Source organism: Corvus moneduloides, chromosome 5 (assembly GCF_009650955.1).
Source record: "Corvus moneduloides isolate bCorMon1 chromosome 5, bCorMon1.pri, whole genome shotgun sequence".
Classification (NCBI taxonomy): Eukaryota; Metazoa; Chordata; class Aves; order Passeriformes; family Corvidae; genus Corvus; species Corvus moneduloides.
In genome coordinates this window covers 10990496-11005632 of record NC_045480.1, presented here as the reverse complement: position 1 = coordinate 11005632, position 15137 = coordinate 10990496, and the positions used below count along the sequence as shown (strand labels likewise).

The window sequence follows — 15137 nt, the reverse complement described above, 5'->3', positions numbered from 1 at the left end:
GAATTATTTTAGTCTATTTGCAAATGACAAACTCTTGATTACTCCTCTTGCAGTCTGGATCCATCCTTCTGATATTGGGGGAGGAATTACTGAAGTAAAAGCAATTTTAGACAAATTCCTAGGCTAGAATGCTATAAAGTTTTAATAGCAATCCAGATGTAAGACTCAAGGAGAAAAGTCACTTACCACATGTTGGAACATCTTCTTCAGCTGATGAGGTCTGTTCATCTGTTGATGGCTTTTTCTTTCCTAAACCAATGATCTTCGTTATTTTTTTCCCTGTTACTTTAGTCACAGTGCCCTTGGCTTCCGTTTTTGAACTTTTTTTCCTCTTCACTATTAAGAAAGCAGAAGTGTGTATTTAGTAGTGTGTGTACACCAACCAATAGAGAGAACCTGAATAAAAACAGAAGTTCAGACAAAAATATACTGTGCAAGACAAACATTTGTACAAAAGTTGCAGAGTTCAATGAGGCAAGTATCATATGCCCTCTCTAATAACCTCTGTGTTATAAAAATCATGGCATTTTGAAAACAATTTTTTGAATAAAAATCAAGCTTGCAAATTTATTTAATCTAATCAAGCTTCAAGTCTCTTTCCACAGCAGTCATCACCTAATTTATCAGTCTGACTGAAGTACCTGCATATAAATTTAGCTCATATACACAGCAATAAAAATCCAGTCAGACATTTCTTCACTGTTTTCTTCAATGTTCCTGAACACTTCTCTCAAAATACTTCAATAATTAAGTACACAAAAGAGACAGAATATGCTTGCTTAGCAAAAATACTTCTGCTATTTACAGTTAGGTTAAGAGATCTTATCACAATGGATATTTTAGACAAGACTTATGAATTAACTACTAAGAAATTAGTGGCATCAGTATGAATATTTGATGGCTGTAAGTTGGCCGTTTCTGTGACCATCGGAAAGAAAAAGCTGCTGAAAAGAGGTATTTTGCTAAAATCCAGACTATGCTTCCACTAACTTCATTTGATACTAGTAGTATTACAACCCTGAGAACTGAGGCATGTTCAGCTGTTGAATGAAATATGACAAGGACTATGAATATAGTTTTTTAAAGTGCCTACCTGATTAAAATCCTAACACTTTTTTTTTGAAAAAAGAGTTTCTAAGATTAAACAGATTCAGAAAAAAACAGGCCTTTTATTTGCAAAACAGAACAAACAACATAAACTTCAGAAATTGCATTCAGTGCCCTAAACTGGATTCTGGCAACAGAGGAAAAAGTCTTTGCCAACTGACAGGGCAGCGAAAATTTCCATCAACTGGCCCTGATATTTGATTTTGATGAACAATACATTTAAAATAGTTACTAACTAAGCTGCTCTATCTTTATCCCTGACGAATCAATTCCTTTTGCAACAGGGAACACTTAGTGGTTATGGACTTGCACAAACTGAGGGAAAAAATGGACAAAACATTCATATGAGAAATGACTGTATGAACTGATGAGCTGGGAAGAAGAATGCACGGAAAATAGAGAAGCAGTTTGGGACTCACCATGGGATAATTTATCATATTTAGCTTAATTGTTAGCAATCATGGAACATTATTTAGAAATTGTATCTGTAGCCAAGACTGTACAAATTTGCCAGGGCTGAGGGGGAAAGGCAGCTCTGCAAGTGCCAATAGCTGCCCCCAAGCCAACTCCAACACATCCAGGTCTAATTATCTTTTTCAAGGGAAGGATGTCCACAACTTATACTGTGCTCTCCAAACATGCAACAGGCTTCCTCGCTGGAGGGAGGAAGGCCACCCATCCCATCTGGTCACAGACCCCTGCCTGGGGGGCACAGCACCTGCCCTCAAAAGGGTTTCTATCCCACACAGAAGCAGCCAAAGGCCAACTGTAGCTCTTGAGGGGCAGAAGATGAAAAACATTAAAAAAGCCAGAGACTGAGAAAATCTCATTTCTGTGAGACAGAAGCCCAGAGAAATCATTCCCATGAGCATGAACAGACTGTGGAATAAGCCCATTTTAGTGTTTGTTTTTCTGTCCTGTCTTCCTACCACATTGCTGGTTTTTTTCCTGCAGAACTGAGAGGCAGCACTTAATCTTTTTGAATCTAAAGAATATACTGATTGCTCAATTGCCAGTGATTTTTTTCACAAAAGCCTTTTATTCTCATTTCCCTCCCCATAGCAAAGCAAGCAGCTGGTAAGAGCAGAGCAGAGGCTGGCAGTCAGTGCCAGCTGGAGATGATCATTCTCTGAAGCCTCCCTTCCCATGTACTCTCTTAAATGCTTCCTATCCATTATTTTAAAAATGCATAGCATTACTTCATCAAGGACATTTCAGTCTTCTTGCAGTCATTAACACCTATTATTTTTACTACTATGTACCGAAGGTCAATTTTCAAAAGCCCCTGGTATTTGAAATGACCCTCCTTGAGGCACCTAAGCTGGGCTGCTTTTCCAGCTGCATCATCACATCTTCTGCGGGGTACCTGAGCCACCAGGTACTTCTGGATATCGTGATCAACACAGGTTTTGGGTCACAGATGATTCTCCATAGGTTTCAGAGTTTATGAAATCTTAATAGAAGATTTTAAAATGTGAAATCTAAAAATGTACCACGGCTTTCCAAAAACCACAAACCCTGACATTGTCCCACACCACTGGGTATGTCAGAGATCTGTATAGCCAGGAAATGCTGGAAAATGAACCAGAGAGAAGATAAGGGAAATGAGTCAGTCAAAAGGAGAGACAGGACTGGCACCAAGGCCAGTATTGACATTGTGCTCACTGCAGCTCACATTACCCTTCATTTAACAACAGCAGAAAAATGTCTTATCTAAGCCACACCACTGCTACATGGCAAGTTAAGGAAGCCACAGAATTTCTTCTGCTTTGTGGAGGGGCAGGGGATGGGGAAGAGAGCATAAGTGTTGAGTGTATTAGATATAACTCAGCCAGAACTCCCTCTGGATTTCGGATTTACCTTTGTAAGTGAATAAGGACTACAGAATGTGCATGGCTCCAAAAAAACATATGCAAAATAATATACATATGTACTCAAAAACTCACTGATATTGCATGACTATATATATTTTATTATGTTAGTGTAAATAATCATATGTAATATGATCGTTTATGTATGAAGGTATCTGTGCATACACATACATATAAAATATATATATATAAAAACTTTCCTTCTAGTATTTAATGATAGATTTTTTGCTTAGAAGCTTTACACCACTCTTTATATTGCCACTAGAGAGTTACGAAGAAGCCTGTTACTTGCCTGTAGTGGTCGCCAAAGTTCTGAAAAACTGCACTTTTGAACACAGAAAAGGCCAAATCAAAATTTCTATATTCTGTTTGGTTATACTAATTATACTGATTTTACCTGCACAATAACATCAAATGACAAAATTTAAGGAATCCTTCTTGATATAGTTCAGTTTTCAAGTTAAATTGAATCTAATAAAACCATTCAAAAATTTACTGCCTTTTTTGAAAAGATAAAAGTGAGGTATTTCCTTTCTCTATGCACACACTCCTTTCACCAGACATACCTTGTTCTTTACCATTGCACACAGTAGTGATGCCATTTTCCACAGTACCTTCCCCATCTGAGCTCGGCCTCTCAAACGACAGCTTCTGCAGGGTCAAAGAGATTAGCTGACGTACAGTGTTTGCACCTTCATCAAATAAGTGTCATTAGTGCCTTTAAAAATATGCTTTCTATGAAATAAAACACCCTTTCAAGCTCTCATCCACTTGAAGAGAATTAGGAGATAGTAAAAAGTTCAGTTTTAGACACTTTAGAAAATCACAGAAACAACAAAATAGTATATATTTGAAAGTGTATTAAAACCAGTGAAATATTCATAATTCACAATATATTTTAATGTATTTCTAGACACTAAATGTTGCAATAAGGAATTACATGGATAAGATACGAATAAGGTAAAAGCTGTATCTTTAAAGAATACTTCATATATGCATAGGCAATTACAACTTACCAGAAAATAATGCATTCCTACAAGGTGCTTCAGTACTTTCAATATGTGCAAAAAAATAGACTTTTGAAATAAATTTTTAGCACTGATTATTCTGTAATGGTTGTGCATGAGGTCTGGGATGAAGCAGATAGAGCTTATGACAGCACAGCTTTGGTGACCACATTACTCAGAAGTGGCAAAGCCCTGAAGATTTGCAGATCATCACAAAAAGGAATGAATGACAAGATAAATTACACCTTTTCATGGCATGTGTTTCAGAAAAAACTTTTTTACAACTCTGTAAGCTACTTGGTCACTACTGTGCAGGTGTGTGCAAACATACAACAGCTTTTGCCCGTGAAACCAGGAAGTCTGGGCTGTCCTGGAACAGTTCCCAGGATAAAGCAACGTAATCCTGCTGGCAGTGGTGCACTTCCACCAGAGGGGTGACACTTGCCATTTGGAGTCAGTTGAAGAAACCTCTGTCAGTGGGATTTTTAAGCAGGGGCTGCAGACAGATTTGCTCACATGGATGCCTTAACAGAGCAGGGGCTTAAACTGGTGCTGGTAATGCACCAATCATTCACTGCAAAGCTGCTCACTTTCCCAATTCGTGCTCTCACATCCTGCTGAGTCAAGGCAGTGAAGACAACCACATGTGAGTAGCCAAGTTTCTCTATTGAGACATGAGTGCTTGAAAGGGTCTGCCAAAACAGTGACCTCAGCATGCCCAGGGAGGTCCTCAAGGACTGAATTCCCCAAAATAAGAGACTTTCCCTTAAAATCTTGGTATAATCTTCATCTATTCTTTCCCAAGAGTGATACCCCTGCTTGCTCCTTGCATTTGTTGGAGACCATCTCTGCATCTCAGCACAAGTATCAGACCCATTAATCTGCACCCTTCTATGGCTGAAGAGAAGCTGGACCCGAGCCAGCCTGCTGGTTGTTCATGGCCAAACAAACTGACATGGCAGAAGCCTCAACTCTGCAGGATGTGTGCACATATCCAAACAAACCAACACAATACAGGGCCTGTGTGCCTGGAACAGCAACACAAGGCAGCAAGGATTTACATCCAGTGCCTACCAGTGTCTATTTGAGTAATCATAAGGAATTTTGCATTCATCATTTTGATGATTTTACCTTTTCCAGCTCCACTTTATGTACCGGAGAACTAGACAATGGCCCATCAGAGTCTACAGCTCCTGTACAGTTGCTGCACACATCTTTTATAACCTTAGAAGACAAGGCAAAACTTATTAATTATTCATAAAATACAAATCAGAGAAATTATATATGGATGTGAAAGCAGGTGGGAAGGAGAATCACACATTTACTAGGTTGGCAGGTGTCAGGCAGGCTGACACTACAACAACTTTTCCATGCCCCTTCCCTAAATCATTTCATGTATGACCTGAAGGAGACATAATGTCTAGAGGTGGAAGGTTTCAGTTTCTAGACAAACTAAGCTCTGAGGCTCTTCTCAGTGACGAAACCAATATCACTGCTGATTTCCATGTGCTAATTTTGCAATATGAACTCAGCAGACACCACCAAACTGATTTCATTACAATGGTGAAAAAATGGGATTAAATCCAAGGTCCCTCAAGACAATGGACAAGAGCTTTGTATAATACACCACACAGATGCTCTTTTTTTCCTATCAGAGAACTAATGAAGTGCTGATTGATTCAGAGTTAATACTGCATAGTGGTGTTTCATGGCATTTTTGTATTATAATTGCACGTTAACTTAGAGTTAAAGGTCAAACTAATTGTAAATACGTTTGTAGAAAATGGAAATGGCACTTTCTGTTCCTAAAAAGTTAAAGAAAAATCTTCAACCAGGAATTTACTGATATTTTGAGGGAATTTGAAGAACTTAAAAATCTGAAACTCTATAAATGTCAAAATACACAGTGAGCAAAGATGTTTGATGATTCCCCATGGCCATAGCTAAGGTCTTTATCTCTTGTGAGGTTACCACCAGCCCATTATTAGCCTGAAATTGCTTGTGCTGATGAGAATATGCTCTCGATCCAAACTCATGCTGAGTTTCAAACAGAACAATTTTGATGTGGAAACTATTAAAAAGCAAAGGATGGCACCAAACAGTCCTTTCCCAGCACTTAAGTTCCCTTTAAGGGTGAAGCTAAAACAAATCAAATGTTTATGGGTTTACAAAGACCCTTCTGCTACTCAGGAGTACATCATAAATTACAGGCATCATGGGCTGTAAAGAAAGGAAGAGCACAAGCCCCATTTTACAGAGGGAGAACCCAGGAACAAAAGAATGATGAAATCACTCATTCAATGACACATAAAAAAAAATCTAACCAAAGCTGGGGAATGAACCTACACTTTTATTTCTGAGCTAGAATCTCAAAACACTTCAGCATTCTTTCCTGACTGTCTAGCCTTCCCTATATTTTGTTCCAGAAAAAAGACCAGCATTTCATGGCACTTGGTGTCCTTTGTAACAGAAAATGTAGATACATCTGTGACAGAGCATTTGCACCTCAGAGTTAAACAAAGCCCTGAATTTCCCAAATTCGTAAGAATTTTTTTTGTGTCTTGTTTTTTTTTTCAGTCGTTGGTCCTCTGTATGGTGTAAATACACTGCTGTTTTCTTCCTAGAGAAATGTGACTGTAAAGTTTCTGGAAACATTCATTTCTGTCTCCTGCATGACCCTGATTCAATGGCTTATGTTTTCAGCATCTGCTCACACCACACAGTTAGTTAATTTTGGCAAAGGAAGATTGTAATGGGAGTTACAGACAGAACAGAGGGAAATGATTTGGCAGCACTAACTCAATAGTATGTGCAAAGTCATGCACTCAAGTGAATCCAGTTCTTATCGTACCCCACATATTTAATGAGAAGCTGAAGTGTTTAATTGGGTTGCAATTAAGCTTTCATTTAAAAAATGACACATTGTCAAAAGGGAGTTAGTGGCAGGATCTGAAGTAAATGCATATTCAAGGTCCAACACTTCATGTGGGTTCAAAAGGTTCACTGGCAAAGACTTGCTCATCACCTTCTATGTGCAATATAATTGTGCTCAATGCACAGCATAAAACTCATTCTTCTCCAGCTCACCAGGATAAAATGTCTTTAATATATAATGGTTGCCTGGATGCACTCTCTATAATTACGTTTGCAGACGGCCGCCATTATAAATCTGGTTTTCACATGCATATAGCTTTAGCTCAAAATTTTAAGGATAAAACATTCCACCAGTATTGCCAACTTGCATAATTTCAATCACAAGACTCAAAAGTTCTTGTCAGTTTTTTTCTATGTTCCATCTTCTGGAGCCATATGAAAACAAAAGATCACTATTTTCATTAAAAAGTGTGTGAGAGTGAGGAATGGAGTTCAGCAAACTTTTATCCATTGCAATGAAATGTGTAAAAATATGAATAAATGTATCTCAATAGCTGCAAAACTAGAAAGGAAAAAAAAAAGGAATCTCCAAATGAGTTATTTTTAATAAAATGGCATCATGTGGAAGACTGCACTGAGAATACCTTGTGATGGCAAATATTCCATTAAAAGCTTAATCTATTATCCCACACATTACAGAAAGGAAATAATTCTCTTTTTCTCACCACAAATGCCTTTGTACATTACATATACACACACACACAGGGTGATCTGCCAGGAAAATGAAACTGAGACCATAAACAGACTATCTATTCCAATATTTAAAATGTATGAGCAAATGTAATCAGAAAACCGAAGACCCTGTACTTCTTTGGATAGCCTCAAAACTATATATGTTTAAAATATGTTTAAAATAATATTTTATTATTCCATTGCAAGAATCTTAAATACCACAATTACCATTACAATGTTACAATTAGCAGACTTCAGAACCGCCACTTTCAAATGCAGAAAATGCAGTAAATGCAGACCTGGAAAAAGCTTCTGCAACCTGAACTGTATTATTATTCCTTATTCATAGAATTGTAGAATCATTTAGTTGGAAAAGACCCCTAAGATCGAGTCCAACTGTTGACCCAGCACTGCCAAGTCACCACTAAACCATGTCCCTAAGTGCCACATCTACACAGTCTTTTAAATATCTCCAGGGACTGACTCCACCACTTTCCTTGGCAGCCTCTTCCTTTCAGTGAAGAAATTTTTCCTAATATCCAATCTAAACCTCCCCTGATGAAGCTTGAGACTGTCTTCTCTTGTCCTGTTACATGTAACCTGCAAGAAGAGACTGACCCCCACCTGGCTACGACCTCCTTCCAGGGAGTTGTAGAGTGATAAGGTCCCCCTTGAACCTCCTTTTGTCCAGGTTAAACACCCCCAGCTCCCTCAGCCACTTCTCATCAGACCTGGCTTTAGATCTTGAATCCCCAGGTGGATCAGGATATATATCAGAGTATGGCATGGTGACATAAAGTACAGAGGGGAAATATTTGCAGGTAGAAGCTGGAAAGATTCCCTACCCCGAGCCATGGCTGAAGTCAGTGGAATGTCTGCCACATGGTGTGTCTGGAATATTTCTCTCTTTAAAACTATCTTACTACAGAGGCACTAACATTTACTATAAAAACTTCCCACCTGCATTCACCTACAAATTTCTATAATTCCTGTATCTTATTTTAAAAGACACACCAAAACTGGAGGCAAAATGCTTGCCCTACATTTATTCTTTATACATGCAAAGTCAGAAAAAGTAAATTAGATTCTTCTGGCTACTTTAAAGTTCCAAGCTCCAGATAAAAAGCACTGGCTCTGTAGTAAAACCAGAAAGCCAGCTGCTTGCCAGCCAGCCCCTGCCACACAGAAACCAAACAAATCCTGAGTAAAAGTACATTTGTAGATACTTCCTTATGGCTGATCTCTTTGGGACCTGATAAGGAGTAGGACTAAAAGTTGTCCTGTGCTCAAGGAGCTTGCAGACCTCTCTCCTGGTGGATACCATGGGTGAGCTCAAGCTACAGATTGTCCCTAAAAACAGGGATGTGATTACAGCATTTTGTTTCGTCTTGCATTCTCATGGAACTCACATGAGAAGCGCAGAGCACTTTTAATATGATCGAGTTTAAGACAGAAAGCTGACAGCCTGACTGCACATTTGCTTTACTTTACATAACCAGGCCAGAAATTCATCCAGCCACCCACCCACTTGTTCTGCTCTGTCCACATGTTTTACAAATACTGGAATTGCTAGAAATGGGATGGGCTGTATCCTTTGGCTCTGCCACTTAACTCTGGAAATAGGAATACGGCAAAACTGAAATCTGCTTAAGTACAACACAGCAGAGGGAAAAGGGTTTGGCTCCAGATGTAAGTCAGTATTTCTCATGCCTGAAACACTCCTTTTTCACTGCTGGAAGAGTACTGAATGTTTGGGACTCTCTGTCATTTTGGCATGACTAAATCCTCCTTTCTCTCTCTTGTGGACTTTTTCATACAACATATGTTAGTGTCAATACCCTCCTCCTCAGGAGAGCAGCAAAACTCTCTTGGTGTTTTGCAGAGAAGAAATGCCCCAAGGAGTTTACATAGAGGAAAATCTAGGCAGCAAAGGCAGAAATTATTCCCATCATAGCCTATGCTTCAGTTCTCAAGAAGAAACCCCCTGTACCTTCTGTACTGGAAAACATTATTCTCAGGCATCCCTTAGCCTGAAAAGATTAATCTTTCTGCCTTACTGCCATTTGTGTGAGCAAAGTGAGGATGAGATTCTGGCAGACTAGCAGTCAGCAAGCCTGCATTTAGTGTCTGTACATCCTCTTAAAAATACTTTTCTGACTTACTCAACCAAGACAACCCCTGTATATCATTTCTCCAGCATTATTTCCATGAAGTCCATTGCCATATATGGCCACTGAATCCGACAGAGCCCAGGAAGGAGGCTGAGGAGGGTGGCAGGAGGCACTGCTGCTCCAAGGGCAGAGGTACGCTGTGCCAAGGGAGCTGCATCCCCAGCCTGGGAGGTAGGGAGATGCACATCTCACTTTGGGCTGTAAGTCTGAGCTAGGTGTGATTTAAATAATTTTCCACCCAAAGGTGTGAGTAGGAGAGAGGAGGAATAGTATCTAGTGGTGAAAGTCCCAGCCTTCCTGTGTTCTGCTCTGACTGCTACAGCTTGCATTTTTGATTTTAGCCAGGAAACCCAAAGAAAAATTATCACTGAGAAAACAAGTAAATAGGATGTTTGTGGTTCTGTATTCATGGGTGGTTTGGTTGGGTTTTTTTAATTTACATATACATCTGGTTTTTTTAAGTTATGTATTTTCCATGGTGCTGGTCACACACACACACACACACACACACACACTTTGGTTCACAGCCAAGCTGGGATCCTCTGGCTCTGCCCACTGGCAGAGTCCTGCAGACTAGTCAAAACCCCCACATGCAGCTTGGTTCATCCCCTCTGCAGGTGAGGCCCTAAATAGCTCTTATGCAAATTCACTGACCTTGCTTTTACTTGAACTGAGGTATTTCAAACCATCTGTTGGAGACAACAGAGGCATAGTTCCTGGGAGGTTTCATTTAGTTTGCACAGCCTTTGTTGCTGGTGATGATGGGCAGTGGAGAAAGAACCTGGACTGACTGTCTTGGGTCATAGTATATTCTTTAAGTTTCTTATAAATTAACAAACACTGCATGGAAATCGCTGGTACTGAGTATGCATCCCCAAACACACTTTTTCTAGTTAGTTTTAAGGCTTGACCATTCAGCACTTGACTCTACTCAGCTACAAAATGGAGATAATAACCTCTTTGGGGAGCATTACACAAGCCAAGAAAGCAATGTTTGAAGTGGTGTAGATCTCTAGCTGGAAATTCCCATAGAAAGCAAAAGCAGCCACACAATGTTTACAGCTACAAGCTCAATTTTATGCTGATGTAAACTGGCTAGAGAACAGCTCTGTCAGTAGTTTACTCTTCAGTAAAACTGTCCACATTAAGATTGGAGATCAGAAGTTACTTGACTCCCTTCACTAAGCTCAGGGCAATGAAGAAAAGAGATGTTTTCAAAGACTTTTATGAGAGACAACATGCAGTTAATCAGAGAGAAAAACTGGGTAGGCCGACCAGGTAAACAGCCCTACGAGGAATGCTGCAGGGTCTTTGGATGACTGAATACAGCCCCAACCATGATTTTATTCTCTCTTTAGGGTGAAACATCCCCTTATTACAAGTTCAGAACTGACTGAGCATTGTCAAAATGATAGACGAAGAAATATCTTCTTATGGCTGGAAGATTCACTGCTCAATTACAGACCCTCAGCTGAAGAGATTGCTGCACAGTGGTGGAGCACCATAAAATGAAGAGAAGTTAACGAAGGGTGCCTAACATTAGGGAAAAATGAAAATCAAGGCCAGTACTCCAGAATGATAGATTACCTCTCATGCATGATAAATCTGAAATACATTTTTGCAGGAGAAATGTTAGGAGGAAGAGAAGGCCTTGGGACCAGTCACCATGACCATTTCCTTCTTCTACCAGTCTTCTACAACAAGTTACTTCAGAAATTAATTTCTTTGGCATCCATGTATGTTTAATATTGAGTGCAGTTTTCTGTGGCCTAGTCTGAGGGTTCTGCACACAGAGCACATTCATTGGTACAAGCGAAGCCACTGATCAAGCATCTTCTTGTAAGGCCATGTTCTTACTAGTCCATTTATTCTTAATGCAGCATTTCCCAGGGATGCTGACAAATAAGCATAGTTTCACCAGTCTGTTGGATGTGCTGAGACAAACAGGAAAATGTCAGACCTTACTTGACCACAAAAGCACACACAGATGCACATATACTCAAGCGCACATGGAAAAAGATCATTCTTGGGTCCAAGTGTGTAACTGCACACATTTTTTTCATGTACATTTTTGTGGGAACATTATAGGACTCAAGTCTGGAAAATTCGACCACTTTTTGTTGCCCACCATATAACCAAGATGATCTCAGCTCTAGCCTGAATTTGTGCTAGCTTTGCTCCTTCCTCTGAAATCTTGACAGGCTCTTTGGTGACATCAGCTATCTTTTTTCATCAAGCATTTGTTAGCTGGTAAATCTGAAACTCCCTTTGTGGTTTCCAGTCTAGACTTCAATTTGCACTAGGTTTATCAGCTGGGGCTTTTCTGGCGTCATCTTTATAAAAAAAATGTTTAAAGTATTCTGCATTGATTTAGAATTTGTCTTCCAATAGGTATTTTAAAATTATTTAGTTAATAAACATATTCCATACTGATTATATGAATTGAAAAAAAAAAATTTTGCTTTAGCTTTCAAAGGACTATCTGGCCTCAAAAGCCATTTTGAGCTTTTTAGCATCAAGAGTAAAGCCTTAACGTGACACATTTATATTCAGGAGAACCCCTTGCTCCTGGGTGATAACCTGCCTCAAGGGGCACATACTGGTGTAGTATCTTTGACCAAGAAGGCAACTTATGCTTTAAAAATGTGGTTGCAGGGTCCTTTCTCTATGGCAGTCTCTGGATCTGCCTGTTTTATTAACTACAGAAATCACGTCTAAGAGACAGAGCACTGGGAAGGACGCTGACCCTCTGAGGGCAGGCAGGGAAGGCTAAAATCTCCCAAGATGAAGCTGTGACCTCTTTCTCAGTATAAGAATGTCCTACACAAAGCCACACATGATTTGCAGAAGCTAATGTTGAGTAGGGTTTGATGACCAAAACATAATTACTTACAATAATAATTTAAAAATCCTTAAATTTTGGTGTGTTTTTAAAAATACAGAAAGCAATGCTTATTTTATTTCTCCAAAGGCCATGCTTCTTCTGGAAAACATTGAAGCTGCTGCAAGAGCTGCACAGATCATTTCTGGTTAGCTGTGGGACGGGCAGCTTGTACTGCAGAAGCAAAGGGCTGAAGCAGCACTGAGGACTTGGAACTCGAGTGCAGTAACACTGCCATGTACTTGAAAGATTTTATTAATAGAGAGCTTTGCAGCATGAAGGAGCTAAAGAAAGTGCTGTCAGACTGTCTCCAAATGCTTTGCAGACACACAGAATACACAACTGTGTGAACATGCAACTGCACAAGATCTCTCTTTTTTTTTCCATTTTGAAGTAGCAGGAATGCATCTGGGATATGGAAAAATCTAGTACTGCTCTGTCTGCCTGTGTGGGGATGCTTTATATACAATTTAAAAAAATAAAACAATTTTTATGAAAGAGCGTCTGATAGATGCCAATGAATTCAGTATTACTAAACCCGAATTTAGAACAACACAGGAAATAAGAGTGCAGTTACTATGATCTAATTACAGCGGAATTCCCTTGGAAGGCAATATGACTTATGAACTTCTTTTCATTCCAATCAGTGGTTTTGAAATGCTAGCTGAACTAGTGGGACACTTGCATGCTGCTTGACTTTAAAACTTAGACCAAGATACTGCTGTTAGAAGAAGCCTAACAAATACATGGCTATGATTAATTGCTATTAAACTGACAATAGAGAGAGCATTTTCTAAGCTAGGATACAAAGTCACAGTCAAAATCAACCACACATAAACCGCAAACCCCCAAAAGGTATATTCAAATATTGCAAAATAGGAAATTACAGATTAATTTTCCATTTAGTACATTAACCCAGAGCAGAATTTATACCTCTTAAGCTGCATTTTATGTCTCCCTCTTCTGCAGAAAAACTATCTGCCTTCAGGAAATTCCTATGTGTTTAATTCAATTGTATTTGGAAAAATACAATTTATTCTTAGAAAAATAAGTACCATATAAGGTTAGATCAGAGCACAGCATGGAGAATGCCTGATGAGTCTGATGCATTCAGACTCATACATGTATTTAAAAGGCTGGATTTCAAGGTCTTAAAACAGTTGCTACTGCAACTGCAGTGATAGTTTCCCACACTACTTCACTGACCTCCACCTCTGAGACTGGCAAAGTCCAACATAAATACTAGTAATCTGGTTAGGATCTGAAACTGCAGCCCTTGCCTTGGGATTTTCCATGTTTGCAGACATTGAACAGAGAGGAGTGGAAGATGACAAAATCCCATTTTCTCAGAAGTCTGCATTCCCAGGACAAACTATAACAGATGGTATGTTGCTGAACCAGAATTAGTAAACCTGAATGGCCTTCAGGACACTGAAGGATTTGTCTCCATCCAGATCAATTCAAAAACGTATCTCCTCAGAGAACCTTCTTTTTAAAAAGTTGACACCATGCCAAAAATAATATGGGTGCTGGCTGCCTTCACCTGAGGGAATTTAAACCTTCCACTCACTACCAAGGTGCCCTAACCATCAAATCTTTATGGAAAATAAGCTGGAGAAGAAGATGGAAGGGAATTTGCCACCTGTCCTCTCTGTGCCAGATTATTGTGTCATTGGTAGTGAAAACCATCACAGCAGCAGGACTGGGGTAACCCTGAGGAATTGCTTCAAGGCCTGAACTTAAAATCTGTATTTCTGCTGTCCCAAATTAGATGGAATTTAACTGGTCTGGATTTGCATGGAAGTTGCTGTCTGTGTCTCAGTTTTTAACAGCAACTGAGCAATATGAGTACTTCGTGGGTAGGAAAACTGCTGGTCAGAAATCCCCCCCTTACCTTTAGCCACTGTTCTGCCTGCTCTTTGCTCTGCACTGCCAGAACCAGGGCATCTGCTCCTTGATGAGAGATTTTCAGCTCATGCTTCTTCTTTTTGCTGTCTTTGGGAATATAGGTGATACTGCAGTCATTCAGGAGCAGCTCCATCTGGGGCTGCTGGTCCTTGGAGCTTTTGTAACACTAAATAAACATAAGGAAAGTTCCAGAGTTAGATGTTACCTTTCTGAACCTTGGGGGAAAGCTCTTATTATGTAGAAATGCTGTATTTTTAATTTTTAAAATTTCGGATATATTTTACACATCCCTTTGCCACATGCCACAGAGTTCAGCCAGAGCCAACTCATCCACTCTGTAAAGCAAAATTACTTCCAGACTAATAATAATAGACATCTCTTATTGCAGGACAGATACAACACATGGAGAGCATTAAGCATCTCTGTATTATCCTTATGATTCAACTTGACCTTGATCAGGTAGGAAGAGGGTGATTTAAGATATCTGTTCACATGTAGCAGCAGAATAAACCTGTAACCTTAACAACCTTAAAGCCCAGATGTTTACCTTGCCCTCCAGTGACAGACCAGATACGCAGGCAAATCT

General features: G+C 39.5%; 1 protein-coding gene across 5 annotated transcripts in view; it reads right to left on the bottom strand.

Moving 5' to 3' along the window:
• The window catches only part of AFAP1 (actin filament associated protein 1), a 114933-nt gene that overhangs the window by 23419 nt on the left and 76377 nt on the right, over positions 1-15137 (bottom strand). For 4 of the 5 annotated variants that reach the window (XM_032109887.1, XM_032109888.1, XM_032109890.1 and 1 more), the window contains exons 6-9: positions 14538-14717; positions 5117-5209; positions 3545-3629; positions 187-336 (exon numbers count right to left, since the gene is read on the bottom strand). In XM_032109887.1, the coding sequence (XP_031965778.1) occupies positions 187-336; positions 3545-3629; positions 5117-5209; positions 14538-14717 (508 nt within the window). The remainder of the gene's footprint in view (positions 1-186; positions 337-3544; positions 3630-5116; positions 5210-14537; positions 14718-15137) is intronic. The other variant, XM_032109889.1, reaches the window with a different exon arrangement.